Source organism: Staurois parvus, unplaced genomic scaffold (genome assembly GCF_062004578.1).
Source record: "Staurois parvus isolate SC_StPar_1 unplaced genomic scaffold, SC_StPar_1.0 ptg000029l, whole genome shotgun sequence".
NCBI lineage: Eukaryota > Metazoa > Chordata > Amphibia > Anura > Ranidae > Staurois > Staurois parvus.
In genome coordinates, this window is record NW_028317825.1 from 4,717,311 (window position 1) to 4,741,267 (window position 23,957).

General features: G+C 43.1%; 1 protein-coding gene across 1 annotated transcript in view; it reads left to right on the forward strand.

The window, feature by feature from the left end:
- The first annotated feature begins 640 nt into the window (after nt 1–640).
- The window catches only part of MKS1 (MKS transition zone complex subunit 1), a 51,851-nt gene continuing 28,534 nt past the window's right edge, over nt 641–23,957 (forward strand). Inside the window, exons 1-11 of the mRNA XM_089657398.1 lie at nt 641–771; nt 844–959; nt 4,322–4,386; nt 6,473–6,628; nt 9,534–9,631; nt 9,742–9,870; nt 10,837–10,941; nt 11,209–11,317; nt 13,710–13,766; nt 15,333–15,375; nt 16,758–16,820. Of these exons, the coding sequence (XP_089513524.1) occupies nt 695–771; nt 844–959; nt 4,322–4,386; nt 6,473–6,628; nt 9,534–9,631; nt 9,742–9,870; nt 10,837–10,941; nt 11,209–11,317; nt 13,710–13,766; nt 15,333–15,375; nt 16,758–16,820 (1,018 nt within the window). The 5' untranslated portion in view covers nt 641–694. The remainder of the gene's footprint in view (nt 772–843; nt 960–4,321; nt 4,387–6,472; nt 6,629–9,533; nt 9,632–9,741; nt 9,871–10,836; nt 10,942–11,208; nt 11,318–13,709; nt 13,767–15,332; nt 15,376–16,757; nt 16,821–23,957) is intronic.

Here is a 23,957-nt window from a genome sequence, read left to right on the forward strand (position 1 = left end):
TGCAGGGACACTTTTTGCCGGACTGGAATTCTTCTTCTTCATCCTCTTCTTCTCCATCCTCTTCTTCTTCTCCATCCTCTTCTTCATCTTCTTCTTCTCCATCCTCTTCTTCTTCTTCATCCCCTTCTTCCTCATCCTCTTCCTCCTCTTCTTCTTTTTTCTTCTTTTTGTCTTCCTCTTGCAGGTCACTGCTCATGTGCAGATTTTTTTATCGGTAAAAGATCGGCCGATTTGCCCATCATTGCCGTGAAAATCGGCTGATTTTTTTCCAACTTTACCGATAAAAAAAATCTGCCAAAATACCGAAAAACAGCCGAACATTTAGCCCATTAACGATCCGAAAATCGGCCGATTTTCGACCCATCTATGGTCTGCATAACTTACATTCACACATACTAGGACCAATTTAGACAGGAGCCAATTCACCTACCAGCATGAGGGATAACATGGGGAAATGTGTCTGTATGGCAGACATGTACTGTATTGTGTGTTTTGTTTTCGTTTTTACCTTGGCAAACACTTTGATGTATTCCTGGAAAACAGTCAACATGACAGGCTGCTCTCTGCTTTCTCCCTGTACAGTGCCTGCTGCCTCACAAATTCTAATTCCCGCGCTCTACTCTCAGTATGCGCACGCCTTCTCGTGAGCGCGCACGTAAAGGTTACCGTGGAGACCGGGACGCGCGGCCTGGTAATGGCGGAAGAGTGGAATCAGGACACCGGGGAGGTGGTGTACAGGTCCCGGGATCCAGTGAAGAACCTGAAGATCAGGTAACATTTGTGTTGAGCCGGAAGAACGGAGTTTATCGTTCAGCTCTCTGACTAACGTGTGTCCGTCCGCAGGGTGCTGCTGCAGCGGGTGACCCCAGTCAGTGCCCTGGTCCAGCGGGTGCAGGAAGAGGAGGAAGGGGGCAGAGGGGACATCGCACTCCGGACGCTGAGCTCCAGCATCGGCCCTGGTAATTCCTAGTCCTCCAGTCACCATCCCTCCTGTTCATGTGATATCGGGTCCCCCCATCCATTTCCCTTCTGTAGATGGGGAGGGTCTGGTTTACTAGAGTGAAGTGATCCTGAGCAAGACTGTGTGAAGCGGACCTGTCCTTTATCTTTACAGAAGAAATGTAAAGGTGAACCAAGGCCCCGGTCACATGTCGCGTAGTGGCAGCAAATGTTCCCACTTTCGATATTCGTTGTGCGATTTTCACACAATTTCAAGTGTTGGGCATAAGGCAGCCACATCTAAGGGCTGCCCTATGCACATTTGTTGCCAAAATAATCTTCTGCTCCTTTTTGGGCGAGATGCGATTTTAAAGCTCGATTTTTGCTGCATGACTCTGTTGTGCGACAATCGCTGCAGAATCGCATTCGGACACCCCCACCACGATCCTCACTGTACTTACTTCTGGGGTTGCCGAGCTGTCAGTGGTCAAGGGATTTTAAAAGATAAGTTCACCTTTCATAACATGTCACACCTACATTCAAGGTGTAACATGTTACGAAAAGGACTGGCCCCCCTCCCCCCTGATCCCCTGTTTTGAAAGCTATCGGGGGATCTCCTCCCCCCCCTCTAGCCTTCACAATTTTAAAAAAATACGGCCATGCAGGGCGGGGTCTGGGACTACAAGTCCCAACCAGCCTTTGCAGCTGTCGGCTTGTAGCTTCCATTGAGCTGCCAGGGTGCTGTGGTAGTTCATTGATTATTTTTGTCAGAGTGTATCTGCTTGCCTGTACAAGGTACGAACACACAGATACACTGACAGGTCTGCATGGCACCAGCCATCTGCTGATCGCTGGTGCAATGCTTTACAGGCTCCCAAAACAAAAACCTTTTACCTGCAAAAAAAAGTTTTATTTTTTCTTATAAGGAGAACTTATCCTTTAAAGTGTTACTAAGCCCAGGACTCTGCATTCACTATATCTGGTCTCCCACAGTACACAGAACATGGAAATGCAATTATTGTAGTAAATATAAACTGCTAAATACCTTTTCCCATCAGCAGTTAGAGCAATCTTTTGATGTCTATCAGTGTCCAGCAGAGCACTGGTTAAAGCTTGTAGGAGGAGTTTTCTGTCTGCTCTAAGAGGATGCAGAACTCCTGACCTCTGTCTGGACAGTGCTGATTGGCCCTGTGCTGATCACATGCACTCTTCCAAAAAAAAAAACCCCTCTCTAGCAATATGCACCAAACTGAGCATGTGCCCAGTGACTCTACACAGTATGTCTTATCAGGAGGTAAGAGGGGGACACTGGAAGTAGAAGGGGAGGATCAGAGAAGTCTGAATCAAACAGCATTTATGCACAATGCAGAGGATTAACTCCTTAGGTTCCACAGTGAGTATAGCAAGCATGCTTTACTGCATATATGTACTGATTTTACTGTTGTGGATTTAGTAACACTTTAAATCCCCACTCTTCTCTCTGTTCTCCATCAGTATGTCTGGGACAGACCAGATGGATTCTGATTGGTCCACACTGTCAATGTGATGGCAGTGACCTATCAGAGTCGATCTGGACCATGGTGGGAGGGTGATTGATGTGTACACAAGTTCACGTCACCTTGCTACTTTAGTAAATCTGACTACAACAAACAGCACAGTTTATGTTATCAGACAGGGCTGGATTTCATCATTAGACAAAATAAACACCAAGGGAAGGGGGGCACCACAGGGTTTTTTTGTCCCTAGTAGAACTGAGTTCAGATGTGTTCGGACTGCCATTCGTCGGTGGCAGAGGCATGCTCCACCCTGCAGATGCATGTATACAAGGTGCCTATGATTGGCTGTCCACTGACAGCTTTCTGGCAGGTTTGGACTCTTGTCGTGCCTAAGCTCATCCCTGGTCCCTAGCTGTTATACTCTTACATTTTAAAACAAGGCACACTTATCTTTTTTTCCCCTCAGCTGACTGATCCCCTTCTCCCCCTCCACAAATGTATATTTATCAAGATATGAGTGCTGCGGTCTCTGGTGTTTATATACATCCCATGCCTCTCTCTTGGCATGACCTCACAGGTGCCCCCTGGGAATGCTACATCACCATTTCCTTTGGGAACTCTCGCCTGGTCTGGTGCATATGGCAAAGGTGATCTGAGACATCTTTTTTTGTTTAATAACAAGCCATCTCTAATTTATGTACGGGACATGTTTTAGATCTCATAATGTACATACACATCTGACACAGACTGTTATTCTTCAATAATAGGCTGTCCCAGATCTCATATGGCACATATGCCAGATCAAGCGAGAAATCCTGGCAAAGGAATTAGGAACAAGAAGCTGGCTACAGATGATGTAATGTTTGTGGTAAGGTAGAATATAAAAAAAGAATGTGTGTGTACACACACACCAGCCATAATAATATGATGACCCCATATTGAGTAGGTCTCCGTTTTGCTGCAAAAAAGCTCCTACCTGTCACAGCATGGACGACACTAGACTTCTGAAGGTATACTGTGGTATGCACAGGTGCCCCTGTGCTCTATTATCCAGAGTGGTGGCACTCTAATACAGGAGGTGTGTTACTGGCTGGATCATCAGCTGAACACTGAGGGAAAAAAAAATGTAAACACCAGGTCAGTGTTGGGCAATTTATCTAAGCTTTACTGATGCACTAAAATGGGAAGTGAACCTGTTCCATCATCAAACATCCAATCATGTACAGGAAGAACTGAAAGAAAAATACAGATTCTGCTTCATATGATTGGATGTTTGTAATGGACATAGGTTCTCTACACATCCCTCAATTAAGGCCCTTCCTTCCTGTCAAAGGGGTCCCAATGACTCTTAATGTCATTCACATGTAGAAGAATTAATATAAAATTTAGAGTCACCTAGTGTCCTTCATGCATTATAACTGTCAGTGATTAGGAAAAGCACTGTTACACCTTACCTCCTACTAATGTCCGAAGAACTTAATGTGTATATAAAGTCACATAAGTATGTAAAGCTCCTCTGGTATTGCACAACCAAGTTCTGTTCTTGTTTCCTATTGAGCTCCAAATTTTGACCAGCTCTAGTGTTTGAGAACTTGTGGCTGCCTCTCATGCCTATTGCACTTCACTACTGGCACATCACAAGCCCTTGGTAAGCTGCGGCAGGGGGTGGCCAGGCTGTCCGACATAGTAGCTGGTGCTTGCCACTGAGCTGTAGGTTTCATGCCCTCTGGGATTTTCCACATACATAACCACATGGAAGAGCCTGCTATGGCATACTAGATCAATTGTTTTTAACTTGTATGTGACTTTAGCATTCATATTATATCTTTTCAACACTTATAATTTTGCTACATAAGCATGTGTTTTCATTTCCTTTAAAACAAAAGGTGGACATCAACATGGAGATGAGGAAGAAATTGTGGTTTCCTGGCAAGAGAAACTTTTTAGTGAGGTAATCTTTAAGATTCAAAAAAAAACAAAACAATAAAGTCAGTTGATATGTTAACATTTATGATGCAGAGGTGACAGTTTTTTTGCACGCATTCTGCAAGGGCACAGTGATATCAGTTGTTTTCTATGTGCCCTTTTCACACCACACTAGTATCACATACAGATTTTTTCAGGAATCTGCAACAAATATAAAACTCATTGAGGCACACATGAAAACTGATATAAACTGATGTCTCCGCAAGTGAAATCTGCACGTCAGTTTCCATCAGTTTTTCTGCATGTGTGGTGTGAACAAGCCCTAAAGTGGAAGTCCAGGCTATAACTATCCAAACTTAAAGTGGAAACAAACCTATTGATTTAAGTTTCAAAAACCGTTACATTCCTGGCATGCCGGGAATGCCAACTGTCACATTTGCTTGTGCTGTCAACCAAACTGTCAAACCATCAATTTGCTGGAGTCATAACTTATCACATGTGCAGCACTATGGCAGTTGTAGATTAAACAAAGGCTTATGCTAGCCATACACTCGTTGAAAAATTGTTCAAACAATTTTTCGAAAAATGAACACGCAGCCATGAGAGTAAGCAATATTGCCATCATGTAATGTCCAATTTTCTAACAATAAATCATTCAGTGGGCATAAATGAATCCATTTTGTTTTGTCACATGTGCGCAGTACGAACAGTTCGATTTTTAACGGGCGAGAAACACAGTAAGCTTTCAATTTATCACCCATTCGGCAGAAGTTTTCCAAACTTTTCTTTTGATTATTTTTGGCTCAAAAATGTCACTACCAACTTTCAATTTGTGCCCATTAACTGGATGAAAATCGAATGAATGACAGATCTTCAAATGATTTTTCACTAAGTGTATGGTCACCATAATAGGGCAGCTTCCTTGGCTGAACAGGATAAGAGGGTTTAGTTCCATTTTAAATCTGCTCCCACACTTCTAACTCCTATTCTAACTACTCTGTAGAAAGAAGATGCTTATTTTTACCTATACTTAGGGTGCTCCGGTCTGGTCACGTGATTGGCTCCCCGCAGCTGGTTTCACGGAAGAGGAGGGACTGCAGTCTGCGAGCTGCTAGCCTGCCAACTGACTGAGGTCAAACACTGTTACCTGCCTGCTGAGTGTTCAAGGCTGTTGGCAAGGGGGGGGGGATAAATGGGGTTAAGCTGGGCTACCAGACCTCTGCAGAGAGACCACTGGTCTTGTAGAGAATATATCAGCTTTCGTCTGCAGACTATTGCCAGGCACAGACTTTTTTGCTAGGGCTGGGTATACTTTACCAAGAAACCAAAGGGTCCATTCACACCTATACGTTCTGGTCCTTTGTGTTAATTCATGTTTGTTAACGTGTTATGTTTGATGTTAACATGCAATGCAATAGGATAGCCTACCATTACACCAGAACACACAGAAATACAGACATGCACCATTTTTCTCAGGCTTAGTGCACTGCAGAGCACAATAAGGTGTTACTGTACCTTCTGGTACATTGGGATGCCAAATGAAAGTGAATAAACTGAATGGACTGCAACACGCTAATGTGTGTATGATGCGTTGCAGTGTCATGTGCAGTAACTGATAGGTGTCATTGAACTGTAAGATAGTGAATAGTTACTATTTTGCTGCACCTTGATTTTATTTTTATAATTTGAACTAATGCTTCAATTTTGGATTTTGCTGACAGTTTGATTGGGCTGTCATGTTCTCTGACCTGATTGCAATATACCCTTCCAATGGTTGTATTAATATCCAGGGTGGGGGCATAGTTTTTAAAATAGGATTGCTTTGATTGATCTGTGTGTGCCTATTTAAGAGGACTTCATTTAGGTTCAATGGTTTAGGCTTTCAGTGGTTCATAACATATCTCTTTCTATTACTGCCGGATTAAACAATATTTTAAGCTGATTCTGTCAGGTATACTATCTCATTTGAACTGATCGAGGTAGAAGCATAAAAAGATCTGTTTGACTACAAAAAAAAGTTGGCTGTAGATTTAAAGAAGGATGAAAACAAATCCGTATTGGTTTTGGATGGGTTTACAGGTAATTTATGCATATTTTGCATGTTTTTCCAGTTCGAATATGAGCTGTACAAAAATGAAGCTGCTTGCCGGACTCCTCTGGATCGTCAGTATCACCAGGACATTCTTGCTATGGAACGCAGTGGCGGACGAAAGAACAGACGTATCTTTACCTATACAGACTATGATCGATACACCAACCTAGAAGAGGTATCGCTGGAACCCCCCGAAAAAACCCCCCTGCTAATTATGCAGTAGGAAACAGTTAATCAAAATTCTGTGCAAAAAAACCTAAAAAACTAAACATACATGATTAGTAAACGTGACCTCCACCTTCCCCTGTGAGCATGCTCTTGTCTTGATAGATGGACCTTTAAATTATACAGGCCTGCTTTCCTCATTAAGCTGGGAGCAGCTATTGGCAGACACACACCTTTGGATTCTTGCATGGAAAATTTAAAAAAAGCAGATAAACGCCATAGTAAAATAAAATAAACAAATACAAACATATATTGCATGTACATATTAAATGTTCAGACAGACTCTAAACTGGGGTACTCTGTCCAAAAGTTGCTGTGGAAAATTATCAGCACAGATCAGAGCACAACTTCAAAGGGCTTAACAAATTAACAACAGTACTACCCTGCTCTCACACAAATCCACAGCAACTTTCAGCCAATGCAGAAATCCCTCTTGCAACAGTGTTACTCCTTCCGGACTGTTGTGATCGGAATCTCTGCATTGGTTGAAACCCGATGCAAAATATGGGGATTGTCATTGCTGGTCTCAAACAAATGAGTTAACATGCCAGTCTGGTGTATGGCATTCTCAAAAGAAGAGTTTAGTAAGGGCAGCCTACATAATTCTCTGTAGAGCAGCAAACCTTAGCTAACTGGCTCCTGCACAGCCTCTTGTGCTTAGGGTTTCAAATGACAGGTCAATTGTAGGAGTATAAAGGGGAGTAGAGCAGTGTTGTCAGGTTAGGCTGCTCACCTGATTTACACTACAAACACCTCCACTCTTCTCATCCCAATTACAAAGCGTGGAGCTATTTTGTCTTCAACACAAGATAGTTGTGAAATCTTGTCTGAGCTTTCCATTCAGCATATAGGATGTTGCCAAGGACACTTGATTTATGATAGAATCATCAGGTATTTTTCTGTACTTGCACAGATCGACATAGCCTAACATAGAAAACTAATACAGCCACCACATCCAAGGACTGGTCATCTGTAATATATTACATTTCTGTTCTCGGGTTTAGATATACACTGCTCAAAAGATTGAAAGGAACACTTTGAAAACACATCAGATCTCAATGGAGAAAAATATCATGCTGGATATCTATGCTGATATTATTGTTATTATATAGGATTTATATAGCGCCAACAGTTTGCTCAGCGCTATACATTATAACAGGAGACAATACAGCAACAATACAGTTCAATACAAGAGGGTTAGGGGGGCCCTGCTCCTTGGAGCTTACAATCTAAGAGATAGACTGGGTAATGTGTAAGAAACATAAGGATGCTACAAAAAAAAACCCCAATAAAAGGATAAAGCACCTCAATAGCTTATGAGCAGAATATATTTATTATAGGACGTAACATTATAAACATAATCAGTGAATGTTACCCATCCATCCTTTCCCAAGTCCCCCCCACCTCCTCGTATAATGTTACGTCCTATAATAAATATATTCTGCTCATAAGCTATTGAGGTGCTTTATCCTTTTATTGGGGTTTTTTTGTAGTGACTTTTTGTTGGATGCGCCTCCCCCTTGATTTGATGGTGGGGGTTTAAACGTGAGAGGACGGGCTCTTGAGCCATTGGGGGTCTCTATAGAACTTAAGGATGCCCCATGATTTGATGGAAATGAAAATTATCAACCTACGGGGCTGAATTCGAAGACTCCACAAAAATCAAAGTGAAAAAATTATGCAGCAGGCTAGTCCATTTTGCAGCAACTCAAAATGGTACTCAACGAATGCTGTCCTGGGGTATTTCCTGCCAGATCTGGACCAGGGCATCACTGAGCTCCTGGACAGTCGGAGGTACAACCTGACTGCGTCCGATGGACAGAAACATGTTATCCCAGAGGTGTTCTATTGGATTTAGGTCAGAGTGCCATTGTCTAGCCTGTAGAGGTGTGTGCGTCCCTCCATGGATATGCTTCCCCAGACAATCACTGACCCACCACCAAAACGGTCATGCTGAATGATGTTATAGGCAGCATAACATTCTCCATGTTTTCTCCAGACCCTTTCATGTGTGTCACATGTGCTCAGAGTGAACCTGCTGTCATCTGTGAAAAGCACAGGGTGCCAATGGTGGACCTGCCAATTCTGGTGTTCAATGGCAAATGCCAATTGAGCTCTATGGTGCCAAGCAGTGAGCACAGGGCCCACTAGAGGATGTTGGGCCCTCAGTCCACCCCCATGAAGTCTGTTTCTGATTGTTTGGTCAGAGACATTCACAGCAGTGGCCTGCTGGAGTTCATTTTTGTAGGGCTCTGGCAGTGCTCATCCTGTTCCTCCTTGCACAAAGGAGTAGATACTGGTCCTGCTGATGGGTTGAGGACCTTCTCTGGCCCTGTCCAGCTCTCCTAGAGTAACTTCCTATCTCCTGGAATCTCCTCCATGCTCTTGAGGCTGTGCTGGGAGACACAGTAAACCTTCTGGCAATGGAATGTATTGATGTGCCATCCTGGAGGAGTTGGACTGCCTGTGCAACCTCTGTAGTGTCCAGGTATCCCCTCATGCTTCCAGTATTTACACTGACCCTAGCCAAATGCAAAACGAGTGAAAAACAGTCAGAAAAGATGAGTAGAAAAAAATATGTCAGTGGCCTCCACCTGTAAAATCATTCCTGTTTTGGGGATCATCTCATTGTTGCTCATCTAGTGCATCCGTTGTTAATTTCATTAACACAAAAGCAGCTGAAACTGATTAACAATCCCTCTGCTAATTCACTGACCAGATCAATATCCCAGGAATTTAATTGATGCTGTACTCTGATTAAAAAGTGTTCCTTTAATATTTTTGAGCAGTGTATTTTAGGCTAATTTTCTTGCCTTAACTTTATCACTTTAAAACATACCATTTTCTATATATAGCATGCTCAGTCAGTAACCACCTCTGAAAAAGAGACCCCCACATTCTTAGCAGAACGAATGGCAAATGTCCGGAGACGTCGGCAAGACAAAAGATCATTGTAAGTGATTAGAACTACAGTATATTTATACCTTAGATCTATGATAATAATTGAAATTACCTGTTTAGATTGAAATAATACCTGTAATTACCCCTTTCTTTACTTCTCAGGGATGGAGCTGGTATGCGTAATCGGCTTGTTATTTTGGATCCCTCAGAAGAGTTTGTCAAAACTAACCACATAATAAATACTCCAGTACAGACTATGTACATCATGGCAGATCTCGGTCCCCGAGGAAAGTGAGTGTCCCCAGTCATGTGTCCTTGGGACTCCCTCTCTCAGGAGTGTCCCCAGGCTCACCTGCATAGTTCAAAGGGAACAGGTGGTTAAGGGAAGAAAAGCAGCACCTAACCTGCCTGGCGAGTAAGGGCCCATTCACACTTCCCATACACAAAAAAAGCTCAATTTAAGCATGCAGGCACCTGTCAGTTTTGGGCTGCATTGAGGTGTAGCAGGGGGTGGTGTGATGCACATTTTAGCACATCACACAGTTCCTTTTTTTTTGCATTCTGATATGCGGTGCCTTCCTATGCGCTGAGATACTTGCAGCATGTCTGCATTTTATCACACCTCTCTGTACCGCGTGGGCTAACAAGGCCCATAGAAAACAAATGTTTTTTTGTGTATCCCAATGGTGATTAGTGTTCATCCAATGTGGAAAAATGTCAGGTACCGCCCTAATTTGAATGAGCCCTAAGAGACCAGGGAGGAGTGTTTAATTGGGGAGGGAAAAATAATGGATTGGGTCACATTGCTGCTTAAAACAGCTTTCAAGAGGGAAATCTAGCATTGTAGCTGCAGGATAGTGCATATGAAGTGCTGGATAAACCACTAACTTATTATATTTCTTGTGGACTCTGCTGACAGGATATGTTTTTTATGGTTCTTAACTCCAGCCTACCACTGAGCCCAATACAATGGTACCACGCTTATTTAGCTAAATTCCTTGCGTTCCTTTTTGTACAGAATACAAAATTCTTCAGTGGTAGTGCAGTAGTCACTGACTATATAATGATCACAACGTGGAGGTGGAGCTACGGACCAGCATTGTTTTCTTGAGACTTGTTTTTTTCAAGGAAAACTCAATGATAGGAATGAAGGATCACCATACTGACAGCCACACTACTAAAAATATCAGTTTTGGGTGGTTCACTTATAAAAGCTGCATTGCCATACTTACATTTGTTTTCTGCACTCATTTCCAGACTGGGATTCAAGGAAAATGAACATGTCCTTTGTACAATACGTGTAGATGGTAATGGAGTTATTACACTGAAGCCTGATGTCACTGGAACAAAAGGGCCCTACAGGTATTTGCACCCATATTGTAGTAGCTTAGGATAGGACTTGACACATCCTACTTGCCAGGTAGTTAGTGCTCCTCCAAATTGCATGTTTCACTTTTTTTTTATTGTCATTAGTTTCCTGGCTTCTTAAAATTATGTGCTGGTTTCAATAATGCATTTGCTTGCGTTTTGTATGAATTTTTGTATGCTTGGTGCAGAGGTGTTTTCTAAGGTCATTTTCATTTCATGAGATCACATTTAAGCCATTAACATTGTTTGCATTCCTCTTAGGTTGGAAGTAGAGAATCAGAAGCGTGAGCTATGGAGATATTCTCTGCACCATGTTTCAGAGTCAGTCCAGAGGGAGGAGCAAGAGCGGGAAGAAGCATTATACAAAGATGTAAGGGGCAATGGATAAAGAGTGCTTAGGGATGTATGAGCAACACAAACAATATAATAAATTGTATGAGTATGATTATATTAAGCACTCTGTGGCATGTACTGTCGTATTAATTAGGATTTGAAAGTCAAAAGTAGTTTAACCTCCCTGGTGGTATGATTATTTCAGATTTTTGGTGCTGAAAGCGGTACCATTATTTTGCATGGAAATATGTAGTTTTTTTATTGTAGGCTGTAATTTTTAGGAATAACTCACTGAAATCTGTCCGAACAAGAGTCTATTAAACATCCCGGGTATGATAAAATTTGAAACACGAAATCATAAATGATAATTTAATAAATAATCATAAAAAATAATAATATAATAATAATACATTTAATTCAATAATATAATCAAACCGAAAACACTGAAATTTGAAATAGAGCGCCAAGTTCGTACATTGCTGAGCAAAGTCGCAAAATCGTTTTCAGTGTCTGGTGAGGAATTTCCCCACAAATCATTATCACTCAATTCTGCAAGTGGTTCTGATTTACTATCGCTGTTCTCTAGCTGGTCTAAACCCGCTTTTGACCTAAAGGGACACTTTTTGGACGCCATGGATTTTTCTAAGTTTCCAGGCAGAAAGACAGACAAAATGTAGGCAGGGCACAGGACAAAGCACTAGGGACAATATGTATGTGAAATAGGTTGAAACAGCAATGTTTTACTGTGAAAAATGTGTTTTGAAAAAAATGACATTTTTTAAAATTTTCAAATTTCCCGCCGCCGCCACCGCCCGTACGTCCCGACGTCACGGGGACCGGAACACAGAAGCCGGATGCCGGCATCAGCCGGAGGAGATGGCCGGGGACGCTTCAGGGGACACATCGTGGGAGCGAAGGACAAGGTAAGTGCTGCAGGGACTCCCTATGCAGCGCCGCATGGTAAGCCCGAGTGTAGCTCGGGGTTACCGCTTTTGGTACTAAAACTCTACCCCGAGCTACACTCGGGAATACCGCCAGGGAGGTTAAAGAATAATTGCAGACTTAGACCTCATTCACTTAGGGCGTATCAATGCATGACCCATGTGAGGGCTGTGTTTACCTGCATGGGGGTGTACAGATGTTCCATGTATCCCTGTTCAGGTAGTCCCATTGATGCCATTTGAGTCGCAGCAGCTGGAGAGACACAGACGCTGCTCAGCCCTGAACGAAACCAGTGTGCGTTTGGGGCCATGCACCCACACGGAGGTCATATTGGGAGCAGCTGCTGCGTCCCAATTGACATCAATGGGACAGTATGCTGGGGATGCATGAAACACCTTTGCAGGTAAACACGGCTCTCATATGGGGAACACACTGATATGCCCATGTGAATGAGGCCATAGCAGTGTATTTCTTTAACCATGTTGCAGATATTGTGTTGAAATTGTTGGTACCTAAAGTAAAGTCCCCATGTCCTGAATATACAAATCAGCTCTTCTGCAAATATAGTAAATAGTGAAGTTGTCAAAATGTGTGGGAAGGAAAGGGCATTGTGCAAATTTCTGCATACCTAGCATCTGTTACATAGTCTTTTTTTTTTTTGATGCTACAGATCCTAACCTTGCTACATGCTCCAACACCATTTAGTGGACAAAGGTGAAAAGCAAGGTTTATTTACATTGGAAGAGAAGTAGGGTTTTTTGAATTTGTGTTTAACTCCAACCAACCAGTTCAATAATGGGTAGAGGAGAAGGGTTAGCTGTGCAGGAATGGAGGATTTTTTACTATCTTGGTGACTTTTTTCACACAGATAACATTGATTTTGCTCTGAAATGAGAATACATAGAGCTTCCAGCAGTGATCTATCCTCAGTTGTTTACATTGTTCCTCCATTTCCCTGTTATTTAGAGACCTACACTAGGAAAACGTATTGAATAATCCAAGACTTTTACCCAATTTCCACATATCAGAACTTGCAGGGTTAGGCTGTTGTTGAGAAAAAGTTAAATAAAAAAAAAAATACTAGATAAGAAAAAATATTCCCTTAACACAAATATATTGAGCATTTTAGTGAGAGCCACAGATCATTGTCTGCTTAGGAGACTGACCTGAAAGTATCTGGATTTTACTGTTTTACAAGTATTGTGTCAGATGCTGGTATCAATCCAACCATTACGATTTGAAACAAAGCTACAGTGTTGTCTATCTACAGCTCTGGTTGTGTCATATTATTTGGATTGTAGGTCACAGGATTAGGATGTGTAGGTTAGATTAAAATTCTGTAGAACAGGAGTTTTCTTCACCTAGTTAGGCAGCCATATTGCATGGGGGGATGTGTTGGTCATTTTTACTTCTTGAAAGCATTTTCTTTTTTGATTGGACGTCTGTGTTATTATTATGATTTTAATCCCCCAATGCTTCCTTTTCAGCTTTATGGCAGGCATAAAGAATATCTGAACAGTCTTGTGGGCTCAGATTTTGAAATGGTGAGATAACCGTTTTTTTTTTAACTCAGTAATTCTATGTAGTTTAAATGGATTACATCAGTATTACAGCAAATGCTATGCTTCACATGTGCAAATTACAGCTTTTTCCTGTAAAAGTCAAACTTGGTGTTACCTCAAGCCTCCATATTGCACATGTGACAGTCCATCACAAAGACCATTAATGAGTCTTGAAGGTGGGCTCAAACCTGATTTTAACAGGAAAAAAAAAAGGTCAATATTTGCACATTAGCTGCCTATATCTATGGCTTAATTGATTTTCTCTTTGAAAGATAACTTTTTTTTCTTCATAAAATGTTTATTCTGACCTGCTTATTTTGTGACATATCTACTGTTAATTTGTGTAGTTACTTTGAGTTTCATCTTAGCTATGCTTTTTATTACTTTAAAGAAAAGATGCCGTTTTGGAGCGCTCTCAGCTCCTGTATCTTTTTAGTGGCATTCCAAGAATTAAAAATATTTTAAAAGACAGATTTTTACCATCTTGCATTCTAACTGTACAAGGGTCTCCCAAAACTTTACCATTCCTTGACACACTGCAAATCACCTCACCAGTGGCCCCCTGCTGCCCTCTCCTCACTTGCAGCTGGCAACAGTATCCGTTGTTTTCATTAATAGGGGAGCATATCACCACTTTCAATGTAATTTTGACAAAGCCTGAGCTTTGTCTCATGATTGCCACCCCTCTTTGCCAATCTCTCCACTGGCTTCCCGTTGCCCAACGGATAAAATTCAAAACAATAACGTATAAAGCCATTTATAACTCTGCCCCAAATTACATCAACGATCTTGTCTCTAAATATCACCCAAACCGTACTCTCCGCTCCTCGCAAGACCTCCTACTCTCTAGGTCCCTTGTCTCCTCCTACCATGCTCGTCTCCAGGACTTCTCCAGAGCTTCCCCCATCCTCTGGAATTCTCTACCCCAATTTATCAGACTATCGCCTACTCTGATCACTTTTAGGCGATCTCTGAAAACCTATCTCTTCAGGGAAGGCTATCCTGCCCTCAGCTAATACTGGAATCTTCTACTCTTCCAACCAGTCCACCCCCCACAGTTACTACCTTTTGTACCACTAGCCCCTCCCTCCTAGATTGTAAGCTCCAAGGAGCAGGGCCATCAAATCCCTCTTGTATTTAACTGTATTGTTACTGTATTGTCTCCCGTTATATTGTAAAGCGCTGAGCAAACTGTTGGCGCTATATAAATCCTGTATTCTAATAATAGTAATGATTACGGTTGTTGTGTTACCACACTCCCTAGCCACTGACACCAGCTGACACTGGAAATTTTAGTGCTGGCTGTGGCAGAGAAAGAAGTGGTGGTGGAACACTGGCAAGATAAGTTGGGTAGTTCCCCTTTGCAAAGACAATGTCACTTTGCCCTTAGTGGGCAGGGTGAGAGTGTCTCCTAAAGCTTACGTTGTTAAAGCACATTTTACTCTTAGTACATTGTTGTATTAGTTACATTGCATTTAAATAAATCATTCTAGATCTCTGCTTTGCCATCCAGACTTTCCTGACTGGGTAGTGTTATTTATTTTCTAGCCGCCAGCTGGTACTCTGAGAGTTTTTATAAATGGGGAGATTGGTAAGTGATTTAAATTGTTTGTACATGCATGAATAATACAGGTGTACCTCGGTTTACGAATTTAATGCGTTCTCCAGGACGTTTCGTATTGTGAAAAGTTCGTAAAACAAAATGCGGTTTCCTATAGGAATGCACTGAAAATCAATTAATCCGTTCTGGAGGTCAGAAAAAAGTAAAAAAGTCACTGTCACTTTAGATCAGTGCCAGTTTTTAAATGCAATTACCAGCTTTTTTTTCTTCACTATAGCTCAGAGAATCAGCTGTCACTTTCCCTCTAGCTAAAAGAAAGAGAGTTTCCTTTTAGTTTATTTCATTGTTAAAAGAAACAATGTTTCCTTTTAATTTGTTTCCCGAGATAAGTATCCTTTAGCTCCTGGGAAAGTGACAGCTATAGTGAAGAAAAAGCTTGAAATTGCATTTAAAAATCGTGACCGACATACACTTTGTATTGTGAAAAAAATTCGTAAACCGAGGCATTATTTTCAATTAGTTTTCATAAACTGAAAATTACATTAACTGAGGCGTTCATAAACCGAGGTACACCTGTATACTGTACCTGATTCTTGTTGTTTACTGTATGATGTCATTTGGTCAACTATGCTGGTCAACTATGCTGTTAAAACAGACATTCTACCTGTGCTTGCTATGCTATTGACAGAAACAATTGCCTGGACTTTGAAGAAGGGGACATACCCCGAAAGCTCGTCCTCAAATTTGTATGTTTGTGCAAATAAAAAAGTATCACGGACAGTACTCAATTGTTTCTGTCACAAGTGCACTAATACGGCTACAATCACCTTATGCTACTGACAAAACAGACTACAGTAGAAATTAATTCATTAAGCCAAGAATGTATGATCCTAAGAAATAATTTGTACTGAAATGATAGTCTATAGAGGTGATGGAGTAATAAATGGAGAAAAGACAGAGATACGGGTTCTCTTGTCCTATTTATAGTAAAATTGTAGTCTGAAGTGTCATATTTTGTTATACATACAGGGTTAGGAGAACACAAGCTACTCTTGTGATGTGGTGGACTTGAATCTCTTTTAAAGTAATACGTTCCCATTCCCCAGTAATGTCTGCAGCGCTTGGCAACCTGAAGTGCGATGATAAAATAAGAGTGTACGGTAGTAATTTTTTCATAATTTTTCTATGGCTTGTTTGAACTCCAGTACCAAATTTTGCCAGTAGGTGGTGGCTCTTCTCTCTTCCTATCAGGTTTTATAGAACCAATGAGAGACGGAGCTAATGTCCTTACATCCTGTTACCTTAGCATGTTGTATACCTGAAACTGTTCTCACAGACAAGAGTTTGAACATTCTTTCAGTTGAAACACTGCTGCTTTTGTAAACATATGTGGGTTATTTTTTTTTATTTAGTGTCTGCCCAGGAGTATGAATGTGACAATCTTTATGTACATTTCTTCTTAGAGCTGCCTAAACGTAAGTATTTAGTACAAAACATGAGTTTGTACTTTGAAATGTGTTTCTAAATAATAAAGTGGACTTAATACTCCAAAAGTGAAGATTTGCTGTCTTATAGGAAATATTTGGTAAAGGTAATTGTGGTTAAGCAACACCTAGAAAAATCTACCTTTTTGCTCTGAGGCATAGCAGTGCATTTCCTGACGTGTGATATTGCCTAGGTTCCCCTGTTTGTGATGCCTTATAGCTGCATATCAGTAATGTGAGATCATCTAAGCCAGGGGTCTTGAATTAATATTTACAGAGGTCCGGTCAGCAAAATTTCCTTCCAGCAGAGGTCTGAATCTCATTAGCAATAAAACACATCACAGTCCCCCGGTACATTATGATTTTTAGCATACCTTTCACACTGTAGTCCCTCTACATCACAGTCTCCTCTTTAACCACTTCCCGACCAGCCGTTGTATATAAACGGCCGGACAGTGGCACTGCAGGGTCTGGTGGCCGTTTATAAACGTCCTCCTCGCACCCTGTTTGTGCACGCTCCCCGGGAGCGCGCAGCACCACGATCCGGTGCCCGCTGTGTCCTCCAGACACAGTGTAACACCAATCGTCGGACGGGACCTCTGTACGAGGTCCCGATCATGTGATCACTGATTGGCCAATCAGTAATCACATGCAAAGTAGTAAGCAAGATGTCACTTCTTGCTTACCACATGTGAAATCTGTGAATGATCACAGAGGTCACATGGTACAAGGCTATTCACAACAGCTTTGTACCAAGTGACAAGCTGTGATCAATCACAGCTCACTCAGTAGTTCTCAATGGCTGCAAGAATGCAGACAGAGAGAAAGAGAAATGATTGCTTTTACATCCTATATGGGTGTAAAAGCAATCAGTGTAAAAAAAAAAATCTTCATCACCCCCCACAAGTAGTACAGTGTCACCATGGTGACACTGTACTGCTAGGGTGACAGTATGTAAAAAAAAAAAAATTAAAATAAATAATATTAAAAAAAAAAAAAATGTAAAAAAAAATGTTTAAAAATTATAATTTTTGGTTATAAACTAATGGCTTATTTTTTTTTTACTAAAACGATAACAGAATAAATTTTGGCCAAGATTTATGATGAAATATTATTTATTTGCAAAATGTTATAAGAAAAACACTTTTTTTCAAAATTTTTGGACATTTTCGATTACATAGCAAAAAAAAATAAAAATCCCAGCGGTGAATAAATACCACCAAAATAAAGTTTTATCTGTCTCAAAAAAATGATAAAAAATTCATATGGGTACAGTGTTGCATGACCGTGCTATTGTCATTCAAAGTGTGATAGCGCTGAAAGCTGAAAATTGCCCTGGTCAGGAAGGGGGTAAAAGTGTCCGAACTGGAAGTGGCTAAAGAAGTCACACAGTGTCCTCAGTTCCCCTTCACATCACTGCCCCCCTTTACATCGCAGTGCCCCTTTAAACATAACAGTGCCCGTTAACACAAAATAGCACTCCTTAACACAACACAGTGCCCCTAACACAACATAGCACCCCTTAACACAACACAGTGCCTCCACAACACAGTGCCCCTTTTAATGCAATCCTTCCCCTGCACAGTCCTATGGTACCTTAGGCAGAGCAGAGGCACTAATCCTTCTTGGGTATCCTCTCTCCTGGTCCTCCAGTCCACTGCCGATGTCATCCTCATAGCGGGCGGGGGTAGGAGGAGCTGTAGATCGGGACTGAGCGGGGGGAGCTGCCCAAGTTATTATGTTAACAAGTGGGTGATTGCCTGGCTTGCTAATATGAAAAGACTCCCACTTACTGTCTCAAGCTGCTGAGCGGAAGTCTTTAGATGTTAACAAGCTGGGTAATCATCAGCTCCCGCCCCTCAGTCCTGGTCTGCAGCTCCTCATACCTCATCCACTGTGAGGATGACATCGTTGACTGTGTGAGAGGCCTGGAAGAGGATACCCAGCCGTGGCAGTGGTATGGCTGCGGTCCAGACAGGACTGTTCCTTAGTCACCGCGGTCTGCCATTTGGTAACCACTGATCTAAGCCATATCCAGCCAATTCCTTTCCGTGATGACTGCTGTTCTCACAAGATTTGGGCTGTTTTCTTGTGCATTGTAGTAACTAGAGTTGTCACTACTGCGTGCTCTTTGTTCTACTGAGGGCCTGCTGGAGAGGAGGCTACATCTGAGGGCCTGCAGTGCATGTAATCCCTTACTCCTACTTTCAGTAATTATGTGGATCTATGCTTCCTCCACCTCTCCTACTGTCTATTGAACTTTATTCCATTTTATGCTGCTGCTGTCTGAGGATCTATGGCTGGACCACTACTGCTTCTTATTGATTACTTCACCAATGGGTTAACCATCTATCAGTCATTGGAGCACCAGTTATTCAGGGGATTTATCCTAAGACTATTGCTACTGCTTATGTTTCTGGTATTAGTGAGACCATGAGAAAATAGTTTCTCAGCATCCATGATTACTGATCTTTTCATTGAATTGAATCACCATTTCTTTATCATACATCACGGGACACAGAGCAGGCTATTCATGACTGTGGGTTATAGGCCACCTATAGGTGAATGGACAGTGGCTGACCAATCAGAGAGGACATCCTCCCCTATATAACCCCTCTTATACTGGAAATACCTCAGTTTTTTGCCAGTAAGGTGGATGGTCACTGAAAGTGTTGCTGTGCTCTTGGAGCATACGTGAAAGTCCAGAACAGTTCCATTAGAGAATCAGGGACTTTAATTGGATCTATTCAGAAGCCTATGAGCTAAAATGGATGGTACCCGAGCCTTGATAAAGAGAAGAATCCTCGAGGTTTTGCCTGTAATGCAGCCTTACGGTACTGGACCCCGTGCAGATGGGACCTTGTGCAGTTTTAAATCTGACCAAGGCTCTTCCAATAAGGTTCTTTAAAGGTCCAAGGTGATAGCCCTTCAGCATGGGGACTAGAAGATAAGATTGCTGGGATGATTGCAGTTTCTCAGGGGACTAAGATAGATCCCCATCACTAGGACCACCAATCCTAGAGCAGGAATGGGTGGAACCTGAGGATGAGGAAGAGCTGAAGGAAGGTCAGGCAGTAGAATTTCTGTCTGAGGCATCACAGCCTGAGGAGAAGCAGGAGGTCTCTGCCTCTCAGTCTCAGAGATTTTTAGTCCAAGTCCTCATTAATATGGTCTGGATTCAGGCTACCTCCGATAGAATCCTTTGAAGTTACTTATTCTTCCCTGGTTTCTTCAGAGAGTACTCAGACCTTTCCGGTGCATTCTCTTCTGGAGCAAATTATGTATGCTGACTGGGATCACCCAGACAGGGTTTTTATTCCACCAAAGAAGTTTTCTGTTCTGTACTCCATGGAACAAACGTTTGTTAAGAAATGGGGATTACCTGTAGTGGATGCAGCTGTTTCATCCCTGAATAAATCTTTAACATGTCCTGTGGATAATGTACAGGTTTTCAAGGACCCAGAGGATAAGAAGGCCTCCTCCCTGGCAAGTTCTGCCGCACAGCCAGCTGTGGCAGCTATTGGCAGTCTTTCTAACTGTGTCCAGCAGCGGATTGGAGGACCATCAGTGCAGGGGGAATGCTCGGCCGAGGATTTGAAGCATGTTCCATGTACTTTGTGTTTCGCAGTTGATGCTCTTAAGGATTCAATTCAGCAAATTTCTCGCTTGGCCCTCCTATCAGTGCACATGCGCAGGGTTTTGTGGCTGAGGAGTTGGTCAGAAGAACTGCCATGCAAAAAAGTGTTGGCAGGTTTTCCCTTCATGGGGAATGGCTTTTCGGGGAAGATTTTGACAAATATATCCAAAAGATTTCAGGGGGTAAAAGTACTCTTCTACCCTCTAAGAGGAAATCCAAATGCCCTTCTTTTAAGGTGTCAGGGGCTTCGGTTGCTGGGCCCTCCTCTACCAGGCAGTCGTTTCGCCACACACACTGGTCCCAGCCTCCAGGGGTAGATCTCAGAATCAAAACCCAAGGACGCCCTGGGTGCAGAAGTCGTCTAAGACAGATTCAAAGTCCGCCTTCTTATGAAGGGGCACCCCACGGGGGGCCCTAATCCAAGACAAATGGGTCATTGCCATTATTTCTTTGGGTATACAGACTAGAATTTCTGGTATTTCCCTCTCCCCAGTTTCTAAGATCAAATGTACCAACAAATCCAGAGAAAAGAGCTTTATTTCAGGCACTCGATTGCCTATTGGCTCAAGGAGTAATCACGAAGGTTCCAGCTGGCGAAAGGTTTCAGGGGTTTTATTCAAACCTGTTTACAGTCCCAAAACCAAATGGGGATGTAAGCAGTGGTGTATTTTGGTTTTGTGCTGGTCTAGGCAAGACTAAAATCCGGCACCCCCCAGACCCTTATCTAAATTTGTCCCACCCCTTCCTGTTTAAGATCCACCCCTTCATCTGTAAACACTAGATGTATGGAGGGGACAGATGTATGGAGGCATGGGTGGATGGATGGATGAATGGGTGGATGGATGAATGAAGGGGCAGATGGATGGATAGAAGGAGGGCAGGGTGGATGGGGGAACAGATGGATGGTGGGAGGGGTGGATGGATGGGTGAGGTGGGATGGATAGGTGAATGGAAGTAGGGAAGGGTGGATGGGGGGACAGATGTATAGAGGGATGGGTGGATGAATGGATGGAAGGGTGGATAGAGGGGCAGATGTATGAATGGATGAATGAGAGAAAGGAAGAGTGGGTGGGGGGACAGATGTATGGAAGGATGGATGGATAGACGGATGGATGGATAGTTAGAAGGGCAGATGTATGGATGGATGAATGAGAGGCGGGAAGGGTGGATGGGGGGACAGATGTATGGAGGGATAGGTGGATGGATGGATGGAGGAACAGATGTATAGATGGATGAATGAGAGGAGGAAAGGGTAGATGGGGGAACAGATGTACGGCAGGATTTATGGAGTGAGTAGCTGTCATGCACTGACCTGGTTTTCTCCAGCCTCTTTCTCCCACTGCAGAAGCGGGCTTTCCTGAACACGCCCAGAAAATGCCTCTCACAGAGGGTCTGGCTGTCCTTGCTTGGGCTGCTGCATCTCTTGGAAGTACACACCCGGTCACTGTTGGACTCCCTGCTCTGTCTCTTCTGTCGGATGAGAGAGCTGGCTATAGTTGCAGTGTCCCTCTCCTCCAGTGTCCTGCAATCCCCCACTGTCAGACACCGCTTCACTGATTCAGGGATTTGAAATCCCCACGGCATCCTTACCTCTCAGCATGTAGCAAGCTTTCTAATTGGTCAGCACCATCACATGGATGGCGCTGCCCAATCCAAATCCATCTAGTGGCTAGCCCATCCTGTCAGCACTGCAGGCAGCCCTCTCAGCACTGGTGTGACACACACACACCAGTGGTTAGGACATGCATCTCCATATGTCCAGTCCGGGTCTGGTGTCACCCCTCTAGTGGGCCCCTGCTCCTCCATAGCGACCCTGCTGCTTATAGTATCCTGACCCCTATGCCTGGGGCTGGGGGGCGGTGCCGCCCCCCCCTGAAAAATGCTGCCCAAGGTAAACGCCTTGTTTGCCTGGCGGTAGATAAGCCCCTAGATGTAAGGCCCATTTTGGACCTCAAGGGGCTAAATCTGTTCCTAAATTTCAGATCCTTTCGTATGGAATTGGTTCGGTCAGTAATGGCCTCCCTACAGGAGGGAGATTTTTTTAGTGTCCATAGACATCAGGGTTGCATACCTGCATATACCAATATTCTTTCCTCACCAAAGATTTCTGCGGTTTGCGGTAGGGGCTCAGCATTTCCAGATCCTGGACCAGCTGGGCTGGGTGCTCAACCTCAAGATGTCGGCCCTGGAACCCATGTAGAGCCTGGAGTATTTTGGGATGGTCCTAGATACGGTTCAGGCAAAGGTATTTCTGCTTCCAGGGAAATGTTTCTCCCTGAGGAACAAGGTTTGCAGTTTGAAGGCCAAGAGGTATCCTTCAATTTGCCTCTGTATGAGGTTGCTGGGGAAGATGGTGTCCTTGTTCAAGGCTATTCCCTATTACCAATTCCACTCCAGACCTCTGCAAAGGTACATTCTGTCTGTTTGGAACAAAAAGATTCCGACCCTGGATTACTGCATATACAGAGTCTCCAGAGGTGCAGCAGAGCCTCAATTGGTGGTTGATAACTAACAATTTGGAGAAGGGAAGATCCTTTTGGCCAGTGGTGTGGAAGTTGGTAACCACCGATGCCAGCCTTTCAGGTTGGGGCGCCGTTCTAGAGTAGGCCACAGTTCAGGGAACATGGCTTCCACGGGAAAGGATTCTTCCTATCAATGTCCTGGAACTGAGCGGTGAGGCTGGCTCTGAGGTATTGAACATCCAGGCTTCAGGGTTGGCCTGTAGGGATTCAGTCCGACAATGTCACAGCAGTGGCATACATCAACCACCAGGGCGGTACCAGGAGTCGAGGTGCTCAGAAGGAGGTGAACTATATTCTGACATGGGCAAAGAGATTATGTTCCAAGTCTTGTCAGCAGTGTTCATTCCAGGTGTGTAAAATTGGCAGGCAGATTGTCTCAGTCGCGGACCATTGAATCCAGAGGAATGGGCTTTGCATCCGATGTGTTCAAGGAAGTCTGCCAGCGATGGGGTTGCCCGGATGTAGGTCTGGTACCATCCAGGTTCAACAACAAGGTCGGTCTTTTTGTGTCCAGGGTAAGGGACCCAGTTCTCACTGATTTATGCCTTTCCTCTAATCCACCTGCTGCCGTGTCTCTTACGCAGGATTCGGGAGGAGTCTATTGCAGTGATACTGATTGCTCCAGCCTGGCCCAGGAGAGCCAGGTACACGAATATAGTGAAGATGGCAGTAGACGGGCTGTGGGCCTTGCTGTATCTGCCAGACCTGTTGTCTCAAGGTCCTATATTGCACCCAGCTTTACTGTCGCTAAATTTGACGGCATGGCTATTGATACCCAGATCCTAAAGGATAGGGGAGTGTCAGATTCTTTCATCCCCATCATGTTGGGTGCTAGAAAGGAAGTTTCCAGGAATATTTATTACAGAACCTGGAAGGCTTACATTGCCTGGTATGAGGTTCACAAATGGCACCCACGAAAGTATGTGATTGGCAGGATTCTGTTGTTTCCTCAAACAGGGTTGCAGAAGA